The following is a 15,778-nucleotide window of genomic DNA, read 5'->3' as shown; positions in this document are numbered from 1 at the left end:
TCATACAGTCCTGTGCCCAACGCTCTGTGTATTATGTAGTCCTGTGCCCAGAGCTCTGTGTATTATGCAGTCCTGTGCCCAGCGCTCTGTGTATAATGTTGTCCTGTGTCCAGCGCTCTGTGTATTATGCAGTCGTGTGCCCAGCGCTCTGTGTATTATGCAGTCCTGTGCCCAGCGCTCTGTGTATTATGCAGTCGTGTGCCCAGAGCTCTGTGTATTATCTAGTCCTGTGCCCAGGGCTCTGTGTATTATGCAGTCCTGTGCCCAGTGCTCTGTGTATAATAATGTGTATGGATATTCACTGGCGCCACTAGAATAAATTATCTTAATTTGGTAAGCTGCAAGTTTAAATAACTGTGGGTTTAGTTATGTGCATAAGAGTAAAGTGAATAACTGCCCTCACCTGTGGTTAGTGGGGGTTGTGTATCCCCACTGCTATGGTGATCTACTACAATTTATGTTTTACTGCATGAATTATCTTATCTATTTAGCACCTATAAAGTGCATGTAGTGCTCAAAATATGTTACATGTAACCAACTGTTACCATAAATACTGTAAAAACTACTATATAAATAATACCATAAAATTCATACTGTGTGAAAAACCTTATACCAATATATTAAAAATTATTATAGTCCATACAGAGATACGATGGTTATATAAAGTTCATGATGATACTGTGCTGGAAGGAAGAAAGTGCAATAGTGCAAAAAAAGTCCACTCAGTGCAATGTCGTGCTGAAGTAGTAGTGGTGTGACCCTCCACTATTCACCTCGAGTGCCGAATGGTAAGATGGCTCACATACCAGATGTCGTGGATTCCTGTTGGCAGATTGGCACATAATGTTCCAGACCCTCCCAAAAAGATGACTTCCTTTCTAGATTTTAAAGGTTTTTACTCATGTGGCAGATGTAAACCTTGTAAAACAGTAAAACATAGAACGAGAAAGTTGACCACATTCAAATCTAATAATACCAGTAAGGAATACCAGATTAGAAAGCTGATAACATGTTCTAGTACGCACGTTATGTATTTATTATCCTGTCCGTGCGGCCTACAGTATGTAGGCCGGACTACAAGAAAACTGTCCACAAGAGTAGGGGAACACCTAAATAATATAAGGAAAGGATATAAAAAGCATAGTGTCTCTATGCACTTTAGAATACATCATAACAGAGACCCCACATTGCTTACATTCAGTGGGATAGACCAAATAGACACCCACTGGCGAGGTAGAGACATGCGGACAGCAGTATCAAAAAATGAGACATATTGGATCTATGAACTAGGAACTCTGCAGCCTGGGGGTATGAACATAGACCTGGATCTAAATTGTTTTATTTCTAACTTTTAAAGTATAAAACAGATTGGAATTGTTAATCTATATTTTTAGAATTTTTAATATAATATCGATAGGATGTTACTGGCTATTGTTGATAATATTGTGAACGGACACATCTCACGATGATCCCATCCCACACTAATCAACTTAGGTATGTCACAGACAGCATTATGCAACACACTATATATATATTTGACATTGTATATTATAATAATTTTATATTTATTTATACAAACACTGGATTTATTCCTGTACAAATCACATCACTTTATAGTTTATTAATCAAATTTAGGGATGTTTCACTATATATATTTATTGTAATATCACTATTCAATATTTTAATATTTTATTGTAATATCACTATTCAATATTTTTTTCAGATGAATATATTCATGTAATATATTTGCACATAACTGCACATAGCACATGTGGAACAATTCTTGCACTATGCACTTTATGGTATCACAATATATATTGGTGCACACCGCCATACACATTGGAGCACAATTACTACATAAATAATTGGTTTCTTTAATTGACACAGCCTTCATAAAGTATTTTTGGGGATAAAAAGCAATGTGATTTAAAATATCCGTGATATCCAACATAATGTTCCAAAATAAATTACCCTGGATATTTGATACTTATATAATAAAAATATTACCAAACTACACCATATTAGGATAATGAACATCGTGAGATGTATCCGGTTTTGGTAAAACAATTGTAAACAAGGGGGAGGATCGAACAGCGGATATGACTTCCGCAGTCCCTATTTAACCCGACTTACGCAGCGCACGTACAACTTCCGAAGACGTCATATCTCTGACGAAACGCATCAAGTTGGTACGCACGCTGCCTCACTCTGAGCCCGCGGGTGAACCGCACGCCAAGATCCCACTTCCGGGTACGGCGAACACTTCACATACGGACACGGTATAGTAGCCGCAAGGCTGGTAGGTGTCCAACAAAGGGCATGAGCGGTTATTTTTATATAGTTTTAGCTTGCCTACACATTGGAATGACTTTTTAAACACAAGAGTGCACATTTCTTGGAGTTTTTTGGAGTGTTTTAACAATCATTTAGAGTGCTTTCAGACGTTATTGATGTTCGTGTGATAATATTTTTAAAATAAAGGAGTTTTTAACACTCTGCACGATGAGGAGCTCTCTGCTTTTTATATCCTGAGCTATAAGCCATATCCAGAGGAGGAGCTCCCCGTCTTTTTATACCGTGGGCTACAAGCCATATCCAGAGGATCCTTGACATATCTACAGGAACCTGGAGTATAAAAGATCAAGCGTAGATTGATTCTTGCTGGCGTACGCCAACAGGAATCCACGACATCTGGTAAGTGAGCCATCTTACCATACGGCACTCGAGGTGAATAGTGGAGGGTCACACCACTACTACTTCAGCACGACATTGCACTGAGAGGACTTTTTTTGCACTATTGCACTTTCTTCCTTCCAGCACAGTATCATCATGAACTTTATATAACCATCGTATCTCTGTATGGACTATAATCATTTTTAATATATTGGTATAAGGTTTTTCACACAGTATAAATTTTATGGTATTATTTATATAGTAGTTTTTACAGTATTTATGGTAACAGTTGGTTACATGTAACATATTTTGAGCACTACATGCACTTTATAGGTGCTAAATAGATAAGATAATTCATACGGTAAAACATAAATTGTAGTAGATCACCATAGCAGTGGGGATACACAACCCCCCTAACCACAGGTGAGGGCAGTTATTCACTTTACTCTGTGTATAATGCAGTCCTGTGCCCAGCGCTCTGTGTATAATGCAGTCCCGTGCCATTTGCCAATAAAAAAATAACAAATATGTCCCCGGATTTCATTTTAAAAATCTGGTCACCTTACTTTACATACTACACCTGAGCGGTATCTTGTTCTCTAGTTTGGATTCAATTTATATAGTGCCAACATATTCTGCAGCTTTTCACAAAGTACACAGACCCAAACATCAGTGTGTTATGATGAAAATGTTTAGGACTGGATTAACCTGGCTATGGCCTAAAATGCTTTTTCCTGATACTCTGCCCATTGCATAGAAAAATCCTAATTATAATTGTAATTATATTTAAACTGATCATAGAAATGTTGTACAATTGCTCCTTTTTTTCCTTTAGTTAAAATAAACAAAACAAAAACAGAAGTGTACAACAGCCAGCAAATTACCATAATGATGGACAATACCAACAATGCAATGTGTGAATGTACAGGTCGTTTTCCTACTTGTTCTACTTCTGGAATATAAGCATTGAAAGTGTGATCTCTATAACTGATTAAAATAACTTGACTTACAATCTCAGAAGCTTGGCAGATTGTGAATCGATCCAAATGACATTTTGCAGATTGTAGAAAGCTTTAATCCAAAAACTTGTGCAGATCACAGCAGATGACCATAAGATAGGTAAAAAATAATTGTAGTTTGTCTAGCTCTAACTGAATACAGTACATGTGATGAAAGGAGGCTAAAGTATGAAGAAGACAGGTTTCATTTAGTATTCTTTGTATCTATATTTTTTTCCATTTTTATTATATTTAATCGTTATTTTTGTTATTTGTGTACTTTCACTTTAGTTTTATTCTACTTTTTTTTTTTCAAAGTAAATGAAAATAATGAGGCTTAGCAGGAGCTGTTTGGGCAACAGAACAAGTTCAGGATAGTTGAAAGAAGCTTCTATAACCCCCAGGAGCCAAGTAAAGCCAACTGCATCTTTCTATAACCACCAAAACCACCTCAAGTTTGCCTTCCTAATTGACTTCAATGCATTTCACCAAAATGGTATCATTTTGCATAAATCCCCCAATTTTCAACAAGATGTATGGGAATCTAAATCCTTCAATTTTGCTAATTCCAGGGAGAGATCTCCATCTCTTGGAAATACTGCATATTATACAAGGCCTAAAAGAGATGAGATCTCACCAGATGGGGTTGCCTGTTTCGGGTTAATTGAATGCCGGTTGTACTGAAAGTAATGCAAAGTTGTTCAAATTTCTACCAAATGTTGGTAGAGTAACTCTTCTTCTCTATAGTAACTCTTCTTCTTTTTCACTGCAGGTAAATAATGAATTCCAATCTGAGGTAACGTGCTGTCATTAAGTTCTTAATGAAGGAGGGGGTGCAAGTTGTCCAACATTCACAGAAGACTACAAAATGTTTACGGTGATGACACCATAGACAAGAGCAATGTCTTGTCGATGGTGTCATCTCTGTAGACTTTCTGTAGCCTTCTGTGGATGTTGGATGGCCTGCAACCTTACTTCATCAAGAAGAAATCAAGGACCTCAACGAGGGCACGTTGATTGTTCTTGGAATCCATTATTTACCTTTAATGAAAAAGAAGATGAAGAAGAGTTACTATAGAGCAGTGGTTCTCAACTCCGGTCCTGGGGACCCACTAACAGGCCAGATTTTAAGTATTATCTTGGGGAGATGCAGACTAGAATACTGCAATCACTGAGCAGCAAATTATATCACCTGTGATGTAATTTAGTTATCTTGCAAACCTGACCTGTTGGTGGGTCCCGAGGACCGGAGTTGAGAACCACTGCTATAGAAGAAGAGTTACTTTACCAACATGTGAAAGTTAATAGAACAACGTGCCCCTTCCCCTGGCCCGTCCTGGCATGCCAGGTTGCTAGGCGTAACCCTGTACTCCGAACTATGCTTCCAGCCCCCCATCCAATCGCTGTCCAAAGCTTGCCACCTCAACCTCCACAACATCTTCAAAATACAGCCCCTCCTAACCAATGATACCACTAAGCTTCTAGTTCACGCCCTGGTCATCTCTCACTTCCCCTACTGTAACTCCCTCGGATTAGAACTCCCTCCATTGGATTACCTTTATCCACTTGTCCTCCGGAAAGATACCCAGAAGTGCAGGATGGAGTATATATACGTGATCCTGCGCAGCATGACTGCCCTGTAGCAGTGGCAACTGGTGGCAAGTGGTTATATAGGCTATCCCCCCCTCAGTCTGTCTTGAATTCTGCTGCCAGAGTCATTCACCTTGCCAACTGCTCAGCGTCTGCAGTAATGGGGTTCTTCATCATGAGCGTCATTGCGTTTCATGAATCACGCAATCAATATACTATGTTTGTGGACCATGGGGCCCTAATTCCAAGATTGAGATGGTAATTACCTGTTGGCAAATAGAACTGGTTTCTACTGGTGTCACAATGGTGTCCCCCAAGGCAAAGCCCTGTGAATACAGCCTGCCTGGGGACCTAAATATGGTGTTGAACGCCCGCGCACGTGTGTGGCTTGGGGTAATACTACGCATGCGGGGAAGCAGCTCTGGGACCAACCAAGCCTGGAGTGCAGGGTGGCGCCATGCGTTCCAAGTCCACCGACGCACGCGCATTGCTCCACCAGTCCATGAGCAGAACTCCCCAGAAGGGAGGCTGTATCCGGCACCAATGACGCCATCTGATGGGCCCCACATGAGTCAATCATGCCCCCCCGTGCACCGGGTGGAGATAATCCGGACCTACAGCAGAGACATTCCCTGATCCTCAGGTAACCAGCCAAGCAAAGGCAAAATAACCACGGCCCTGTGTAGGGGAAAATCGTGTGACATTATGCACTGATACATAAGGAGGAACGCTCTATGTGCCAGCTGTGGCTCGCGTGCCATAGGTTCGCCATCACTGCCTTAGGGGCTTCGAAGTTGGAAGTGAGACAAGTTCTGGGGATGGGGAGGAAGGATTTTACTTGTAGTACTGTTAGAATAGCAGGTCTTTGTTTTTTCTAGGATGTTAACAGACCTGCGTGGCCATTTTCATGGTCGTATGTCGCAACTTTGTTTGTAATGTCTAATATAAACTCAATAAACAGAATTAAAAAAAAAGAATGAAAGGTGAATGTCTGGGAGTGGGGATGTGAAAATCTTCTCGTATTATCCCGCACAATGTATGGCTTGTTAGGTCTTCCCTGCTGCCATCCAATGTCCACGCGCTCCCAGCGGCTTTTCCATGTAAAGAAAGTCTGTTAATTGGGCTTATGACAGCCCTTTAATGCCATTCTCAGTGGAAGCTTGCACATCTCATTTATTTTATAGCAAACGACACAAGAGATAATGGCTTATTGCTGAGAGTCTTTCCTCGGGAGGTGCAGCAAAAAAAGCTTTTAAAATGCCTTAAAGCAGATTCAGGCAAACTGTGGCTCTCCATCTGATGAAGAGCTACAAATCTAATTGCAACATATTCTGGAGGATATAAAAGAGGATCAGTCATTGCTCAGCATCTACTCCACCTAAATATAAACTCTAATAAAGCTGAAAATAAACTTTGCGTTAGACATGCGCATGACGTAAAAAAAATTGTTTTGTTTAGTTTTTGTTTAGATTCGTTAATCTAGTTATTTCGTTTTGTTAAATTCGGTGGATTCGTTCAATTCGTATTCGGAATTCGTTATACAGTAAACCCCCGCTCCATCGCGGTTCCGTTTTTGCGGTCCCGGTATATTGCGTTTTTTTCTTTAATGTTATTTTACTAATTAAATCATTGAAAAATGAAATATTTTTGTGTTTTCCATAGCTCTTGCTCTGTCTCTCAGTATCTTTTATGTGTTTAAATGAGTTTCTATTGTTTTAAAAAAGTGTGTTTAAAGACCTTAAAATGCTTTTAAAAGTACAGTGACAGTAAAAAAAAAAAAAAAAACCATGCCTACAGTTTATTTTAATAGGGTTTTTCTATTTCGCAGATTTTCACTTTTCGCGGGTGGGTCCGAAACGTAACCCCCGCAATGGAGGGGGGTTTACTGTATGTCTTTTTCAAATATTCTTCAAATTTACCAATTTATTTTTCTATTCAGGACATTCGAATTGATACATTTTAGATTTTATTTTTCGATTCGAATGTGGCAAAGTGAACAAGCGAAAGAAAAATCTTCATCAAATGATTATTACTCAAATGATCACGAAATCACCTTTAGCTTAAAGCGGAGTTCCACCCATTTTTAATAGGTTGGAATACATAGATCTATGTAATCCCCTTTAAAACGGCTTTTACCAATGGAAACTTTTTTTTTTTGCTAGTAAATACCTTAATTTCTGCTTTATTCCTCCTCTCCTCACTCCCGGGTCCGATCGGCGATGACGTCATTCGGCGATTCGCAGTGTGTGCTGGGATGTATTCCATTCCAGAAATCTCGCAGGAGCTGAGCTGTACTGAGCCGTGCCTGCCCCGCCTCCGCCCCGCCTCCTCTCATTGAGTTGTATTGTATGCAATGTATTCAGGCCGTTCTCTGCCCCGCCTCCGCCCCGCCTCCTCTCATTGAGTTGTATTGTATGTAATGTATTCAGGCCGTTCTCTGCCCCGCCTCCGCCCCGCCTCCTCTGTGAGTTGTATTGTATGCAATGTATTCAGGCCGTTCTCTGCCCCGCCTCCGCCCCGCCTCCTCTCATTGAGTTGTATTGTATGCATTGTATTCAGGCCGTTCTCTGCCCCGCCTCCGCCCCGCCCCCTCTCAGTGAGCTCAGTAAGGATATAATGATTTCAGTCATTAAGGAGGCGGGGCGGAGGCGGGACAGAGAACGGCCTGAATACATTGCATACAATACAACTCAATGAGAAGAGGCGGGCGGAGGCGGGGCAGAGAACGGCCTGAATACATTGCATACAATACAACTCAATGAGAGGAGGTGGGGCGGAGGCGGGGCAGAGAACGGCCTGAATACATTGCATACAATACAACTCAATGAGAGGAGGCGGGGCGGAGGCGGGGCAGAGAACGGCCTGAATACATTGCATACAATACAACTCAATGAGAGGAGGTGGGGCGGAGGCGGGGCAGAGAACGGCCTGAATACATTGCATACAATACAACTCAATGAGAGGAGGCGGGGCGGAGGCGGGGCAGAGAACGGCCTGAATACATTGCATACAATACAACTCAATGAGAGGAGGCGGGGCGGAGGCGGGGCAGGCACGGCTCAGTACAGCTCAGCTCCTGCGAGATTTCTGGAATGGAATACATCCCAGCACACACTGCAAATCGCCGAATGACGTCATCGCCGATCGGACCCGGAAGTGAGGAGAGGAGGAATAAAGCAGAAATTAAGGTATTTACTAGCAAAAAAAAAAAAAGTTTCCATTGGTAAAAGCCGTTTTAAAGGGGATTACATAGATCTAAAGTTCCAAAAATGGGTGGAACTCCACTTTAACAAAAACAGCATTATTTTGAAATGGTAGACTAATAACACACACCGTCTTTTATTTCAGAAATATGTTTACAGTTCGAATTCGACTGATATTCGATGTAAAATTCGATTAGAATTTTAATTAGAATTTCCACAAGGAGGACGAATTTCATTTAGTTATTCGGAGCATTTGGTAAACTTCGTTTATACTGTAATTTGGGTATTCGGATCAGGGCCGGTGCAAGGATTTTTGCCAACCTATGCAAAATAAAAATTGCCGCCCCCTGGAAAACATCTTAGTTTTCCTGGCACTGCAGGACCCTGTAGTGCCCCTCTCCCTCCCACCCCCCATCCCAAGTTGCTGAAGGGGTTAAAACCCCTTCAGTGACTTACCTCGGCGCTGAATCAGGCTCCGCTTACTCGCCTCCCCCGCCAACGTCAGCCGGGGGGGGGAGACCTAATGCGCATGCGCGGCAATGGTCGCGCACGCGCATTAGACCTCCCCATAGGAAAGCATTTTTCAATGCTTTTCTATGGGGATTTCAGTGACGCTGGAGGTCCTCATCCTGACTCATCCTGCCTAGGTCGCCTTAAAGGTAGCACCGGCCCTGATTCGGATATATCAAAATCTCCACATATAGAAAAATTTGCTCTTGAATATTTATTCGGAATGAAACAAACCACACATGTCTACTTTACATACAGGTGGCTTTGTTTGCCAGCTCATTGCTTTGACTTCTGGAAGATTTACCCCCCTTCATGACCAGGACATTTTTTTTGCAATACGGCACTTACATAGTAGTTATAGTGGTTGAGGTTGAATAAAGACAACAGTCCATCCAGTTACTTTAACTGACAATTACGCTGTCATGCAACGCTGTACACAAATATTTGTACAAATATTTTCCCACAAATAGAGCTTTCTTTTGGTGGTATTTGATCACAACTGAGTTTTTTATTTTTTAAACTATAAACAAAAACCATATTTTTTACTCTCTGCTATAAAAAATATATGTCATGTTTACTATTGAGTGTGATCTGCGATTGGTCACTAGTGATCACATGGTACCTGGGCCAATCACAGCACCCTGTACCAGCTGAGGCCAATCACAGCATCACAATAGTAAACAATGAGTCATGAATGAAAGCAATTCATGACAGCACAGACAATTGCTGTTACAGTGATCATCACTGTAACATTGTAAGAAAAAAAAAAAAACATTCTCCCCCCACAGAGTAGTACAGTGTTTTGATGGTGACACCGAACTACTCTATGACACGTGTACTGCACTGGTGATATTATTTTAAAAAATTATGAAAAATAAAACAAATTTCTTAATTTTCTAAAAAAATTATGACAAAAAAATTACAACTTAAAAAAAAACGCGCCATGCCTCTTAATAAATACCTTGGATTGCCCACTTTCCAAAAAAGGGTAATTTGGGGGGATATTTGTGCTGTCCCGGCATTTTTGGGCCTCATGAAATGAGATAGGCCGTCAGTACATCAGGATTGATCAAATATCTTAATTTCCAAAAAAATTATGACAATAAATTACAACTTCAAAAAAACCCGCAATGCCTCTTACTAAATACCTTGGACTGCCCGCTTTCCAAAAATGGGTCATTTTGGGGGATATTTGTGCTGTCCCGGCATTTTTGGGCCTCATGAAATTAGATAGACCGTCATTACATCACGACTGATCAATCTTCTCAAATATATCCCATAGTTTGCAGACTTTCACACAGACTAAAAATTATACACTGATTTTTTTTTGTTTTTTTTTTCTTTTTTACCAAAGACATGTAGCAGAAAACAATTTGGCCTAAATTGATAAAGAAACATTATTTATTTGAAAAATATGATAACAGAAACAAAGAAAAGCATGTTTGTATATTTATTTTGACATTTTTTTTAGTTATATAGCAAAAAATAAAAAACCCAATAGTGATCAAACATCAAGAATTTTTTTTTTATTTGTGTAAAAAAATTATATACATTTTATTTGGGTACAGTGTTGCATGGCAGAGCATCTGCCAGGTAAAGTAGTGCTGAATAAAGATGCTCTGGTCATGAAGGGGGGTAAAACCTTCCCGAGTTCAAGGGGTTAAAATAAGCAGTGTGAAGAATATCTAAAAAAAAAAAAAAAATCAACAAAAAAAACCCACAGTCTCCTGAGTTGGAGCACATTAATAATAAAGGATAGATTAAGGGCAGGTATGCCTGGAGGCAGCCCACCCCTCCTTAAAGGTATAGGGACCCATTAGACACTCAGCAATAGCACAATGGCAATGAAGGTATCCAGTGCCTCTCCTCTCCTCACCTAATCAGTTATAAGTTGGGGTGGTTGCCATTTATTTGTATAGTTGGTGAATTGGGGAGGGGACACACTGGATACCTTCGCTGCCATTGTGCTATTGTGGGGTGTCTAGTAGGTCCCTATACCTTTAAAGAAGGGTGGGCTCCCTCCAAGCATATCTCCCCTTAATTTATCTATTATTATATACAGGTGCATCTGAAAAAAATTGAATATCATCAAAAAGTTATTTTATTTCAGTAATTAAATTCAAAAAGTGAAACTCCTATATTTTATATAGATATGTTACACACAGCATTTCTATCTTTTAATTTTGATGATTATGGCTTATAGCTAGTATCAGTATCTGAGGAAATTAGAATATTACATAAGACCAATAAAAAAAAGCATTTTTTAATATGTTGGCTTAGTCCATGTATAGTATGCACTCAATAGTTGATTGGGGCTCCTTTTGCATGAATTACTGCATCGATGCAGCATGACATGGAGGCGATCAGCCTGTGGCACTGCTGAAGTGTTATGGAAGCCCAGGTTGCTTTGATAATGGCTTTCAGCTCATCTGCATTGTTGGGTCTGGTGTCTCTCATCTTCCTCTTGACAATACCCCACAGATTCTCTATGGGGTTTAGGTCAGGCGCGTTTGCTGGCCAATCAAGCACAGTGATACCATGATCATGTGACCAGGTATTGGTAGTTTTGGCAGTGTGGGCAGTGCCAAGTCCTGCTGGAAAATGAAATCAGCATTTCCATAAAGCTGGTCAGCAGAGGGAAGCATGAAGTGCTCTAGAATTTCCTTCTAGAGGGCTGCGCTGACTTTGGACTTGATAAAACACAGTAGACCAACACCAGCAGATAACATGGCTCCACAAACCATCACGGACTGTGGAAAATGTTTCATTTCATTTTGGAAATCAAGGTCTCAGAGTCTGGAGGAAGAGTGGAGAGGCACAGAATCCAAGTTTCATGAGGTCCAGTGTGAAGTTTCCCCAGTCAGTGATGATTTGGGGAGCCATGTCATCTCCTGGTGTTGGTCCTCTGTGTTTTATCAAGTCCAAAGTCAGTGCAGCCCTCTAGCAGGAAATTCTAGAGTACTTCATGCTTCCCTCTGATGACCAGCTTTATGGAGATGTTGAGTTCTGTGACGGTACTCACCGTCACTGGGAGTGAAAGACAGATACTTAATGGTTTGGATTGCTTCAAATGGGTTCTGTTTACACTTATGATAATGTGTTATGAACTTCAATGGCAGAGACGGGCTCTCCCTATTGTTTGCGTATTGTATTTCAAGAGCTCAAGCAAGGCCATCTGCTAGTTAATTAGCTCATGTTGATTGAATCACTGTCATCTGTTAGTTGCTGAGTGGAAATAGTATACTGTTTGTGTTTGTTGTTCTTTAGATATGTTAATTCTATTTCTGTATACAATTTTATCTGCATATGATAATGTAATCAGGCAACCCCTGACCTGATGGGGTAATTTGATCAGAAGGGGGATGTGCTCATGGGCGTATAAATTGAGTGTGAAACTGTTCAATATAAGAGAAGGTTCCTTAACTTGTACAAGCTAAGTTATCGGCTAGCTTTGTATGGGGGCGGCTAGGATTTGATATCTATCTATGTTCACAACTGGGAGGAAGCCATATACTGACGGAAGGGAAGTCCACAAGTACAGTGTGGGTTGCGGTTCCATTACAAGTTCATTTTCCAGCAGGACTTGGCACCTGCCCACACTGCCAAAACTACCAATACCTGGTCACATGATAATGGCATCACTGTGCTTGATTGGCAATGGCCAGCAAACTCGCCTGACCTAAACCCCATACAGAATCTGTGGGGTATTGTCAAGAGGAAGATGAGAGACACCAGACCCAACAATGCAGATGAGCTGAAAGCTGCTATCAAAGCAATCTGAGCTTCCATAACATCTCAGCAGTGCCACAGGCTGATCGCCTCCATGCCTCGCCACATTGATGCAATAATTCATTCAAAAGGAGCCCCGACCAAGTACTGAGTGCATACTATACTGTACATGGATAGACTTTTCACAACATTTCTGTATTAAAAATCAGTTTTATTGGTCTTTTTTCTGAGATACTGAATTTTGGGTTGTCACTAGCTATAAACCATAATCAGCCAAATTAAAAGAAAAAAATGCTTGAAATATATCACTCTGTGTGTAACACATCTATATAAAATATATGAGTTTCACTTTTGGAATTTTATTACTGAAATAAATTAACTTTTTGACGATATTCTAATTTTTTAAGATGCACCAACCCAGGAGACTCTCAAAATTATAGAGTTAGAACTGTAGTACACTTGGGTGCAGTGACGTGGCTGCTGCAGCTTATGCATGTATTTGCAAATGTGTGCTAACTAAACTCCTTGGTTTTAACATGAACTGTTAGACAGGACAATTCAGTTTGTTGCAGGCTGGCCAGTAAGTGAGCTGGGAATTTGTGTTTGTTGTTTTTCTTCCCTGCCGGAGGTGTTCTCTAGTCTTGTCCTATGATAACATTCTACCTCTATAGGTGGAGTACGGTAAGTAAGCGTTGTCACCCTTGGACAGGAAATGCTTTACTGGCAGAATCGGCCAGTGGAAGGATAAAAAGACTAAATAAAGAAAACGAATGCAGCCACAATATCCAAGGATGGGTAGGCATCAGTTTATTACATTTTTATTCTTGGGTTGAGATCAGGGCTTTTTTTCAGCGGGAACGCGGGGGAACGCAGTTCCGGCACCTCCAGTCTGAATGTATGCAATGGCAAAGGGGTGCTGGGGTCAGTGGGGTGAGCTAAAAATGGTCTATTGATGCTGGCTGCTGGGGAATCTATTGTTGCTGGGGTGAATCTATTGTTGCTGGAGGGCATTTTGTTTTGGGGGGGGGGGGGAGAGGCTACTGTTGCAGTGGAGGTTGTATTGTTGCTTGGGGGAACTTTTATTGCTAAGTGGCTATTGTTGTTGGGGGGGGTCTATTTTTGCTGGGGGGCTACTGTTGTTGGGGGGCTATTGTTGCTGATTGCAGGGGATCGATTTTACTGTTTTTTCTATTGTTGCAGGGGAAGATTTATTGTTGCTGGGGGGATCTATTGTTGGGGGGTCTATTGCTGCTGATTTCAGGGGATCTATTTTACTGCTTTTCTAGTTATCATCAACAAATTCTATACAAATTGCCTAGAACCACAACATGATACTTGGTTCTGTATTCTCTAAAATGGGGGTACTGGGAGGTGGGTAGAGGGTGGAACCAAAGGACAGCGCTCGGAGGTGGGTAGGGGGTGGACTCAAGGGGTGACTCAGAAGAGGGGAGTACCTGCACCTATTCTTGCAGAAAAAAAGCCCTGGTTGAGATACATTTTAAACAAGAGGAGAATACCAGCATTTTATAGTGTAGTCTTCAATCACGTTGCAAAGTTCCTGTTCTGTAAAATATTAAACACGTGGTGGGATTTTATCAGTTTGGAGCAATGGTGAATGTATTTGTCTGCAGCTTAGTCCCCCCTGGATGATTTAGGCAGTGACCTGCAAACACTTTATAATTGATGTGTCTTTTTAAAATTTTCCAGAGCTTGCAAGGAGTAAGAATGACCTCATCTCCAAAGCACGGCTAAAAACACTGAAGATGACGTTGGTTATTGTGGTATCCTTCATGGTTTGCTGGACCCCTTATTACCTGTTGGGAATATGGTACTGGTTCCAGCCAGAGATGATCCACCTGACTCCTGAGTATGTCCACCACAGCCTGTTTCTCTTTGGCCTCCTTCACACCTGCACTGACCCTCTCGTTTATGGATTATACACCCCTTCATTTAAAGAGGATTTACGCACATGGCTCAGGAGACTCGGGGGTCTGCTGACAAGGAAAGCCAAGAACAGCAAGCCACTTGCAGACTCTGAGATGAACATCAAAGACTTTACCTCCATGGATGGGCCAACAACTACGGGCACCACAGTACAGTCTGTCTTTTGAAACCAGTTTTGGCCACTTTACATTTTCACTGTGCGGCTGTCTTTGAGATATATTTTATTAGGACTTGTTACATCCTTTATTGGGTAAGAAAAGTTCTCAGGTTGCTAATCTCCGTAATTCTCCAGTCTCAAACTGTTGGCATCTAAGGCTAGCCATACACGCTTGGATTTCTCATATTTTGCCCCACATGCTCATAGAGACAAATTAGTCAAATTCCCCCATCCATGCTAAATAGCATCAGGAATTTACACTGCTGGCATTGCATTCAGACAGCTGCAGCACCCATAGCTGCTTGTGGGTGGGTGCAGCGTGGTACAGCAGCAGTAACGCACAATCAGTCCAGATGCAATAGAAAGAACTTGTATTGAAGTCAAAGTATAATTGTTCACAACAAGCCGGTGGAAGGCAGCCCGATTAGGAACACTCATGGATGACAGCAGCATATAGCATAGCAGATCTCATCTGAGTTCACAACATCTGTCTTGGGGGGTGGAATGGGGCATGGCCGGTCTGAGCCCAATTGAGGAGGTTTCCAGGAAGAGTGGTGGATGTCTATGCTTTCCCTACTCTTCTGGAACCTTTCCCTGCCGCTCAGGGGATGACTGGCAACTTTCGGCCCAGGGAGCAAGTACAAACCAGAGGCTCATGATGCAGCGACTCAGCCCCCCTTCCACTCTCCCTCTTCTTGGCTTCTGCTCTGACACAGTTTACACCATCCATGCTGGGGGGGGGGGGGTCTGTGCTCTGTCCTTGTCTTCATACCGCACTCAGTAGGTCAGCGGCAGGGACTTTTTACTTCTCTTCACCAGGAATCCTATAGGCACGTCTGGCAGAAGTGGTGCAGCCTTTTTTACAGGGCATCAGAGCAATTGCCCCCTGGCCCAGTCCTCCCCTGCTGCCGCTAATATTGTCCCTGACAGAAGGGTGACCTGTCCCTACACAATCCACATGCTAAATGCACATC

At 41.6% G+C, this 15,778-nt stretch overlaps 1 protein-coding gene across 1 annotated transcript in view; it reads left to right on the top strand.

The window, feature by feature from the left end:
* Positions 1–15,189, top strand: part of LOC309554371 (gonadotropin-releasing hormone II receptor-like) — a gene marked incomplete at its 5' end in the record, with an annotated part of 55,273 nt that extends 40,084 nt beyond the window's left edge. Inside the window, one exon of the mRNA XM_082256036.1 lies at positions 14,411–15,189. Coding sequence (XP_082112162.1) covers positions 14,411–14,814 — 404 coding nt within the window. The 3' untranslated portion in view covers positions 14,815–15,189. The remainder of the gene's footprint in view (positions 1–14,410) is intronic.
* Positions 15,190–15,778: the final 589 nt, after the last annotated feature.

This window comes from Pelophylax lessonae (genome assembly GCF_965119305.1).
Source record: "Pelophylax lessonae genome assembly, chromosome: 4".
In the NCBI taxonomy this organism is placed as follows: Eukaryota; Metazoa; Chordata; class Amphibia; order Anura; family Ranidae; genus Pelophylax; species Pelophylax lessonae.
Note: the sequence above shows the minus strand (reverse complement) of the source record. Positions and strands in the feature narration are given on the sequence as shown.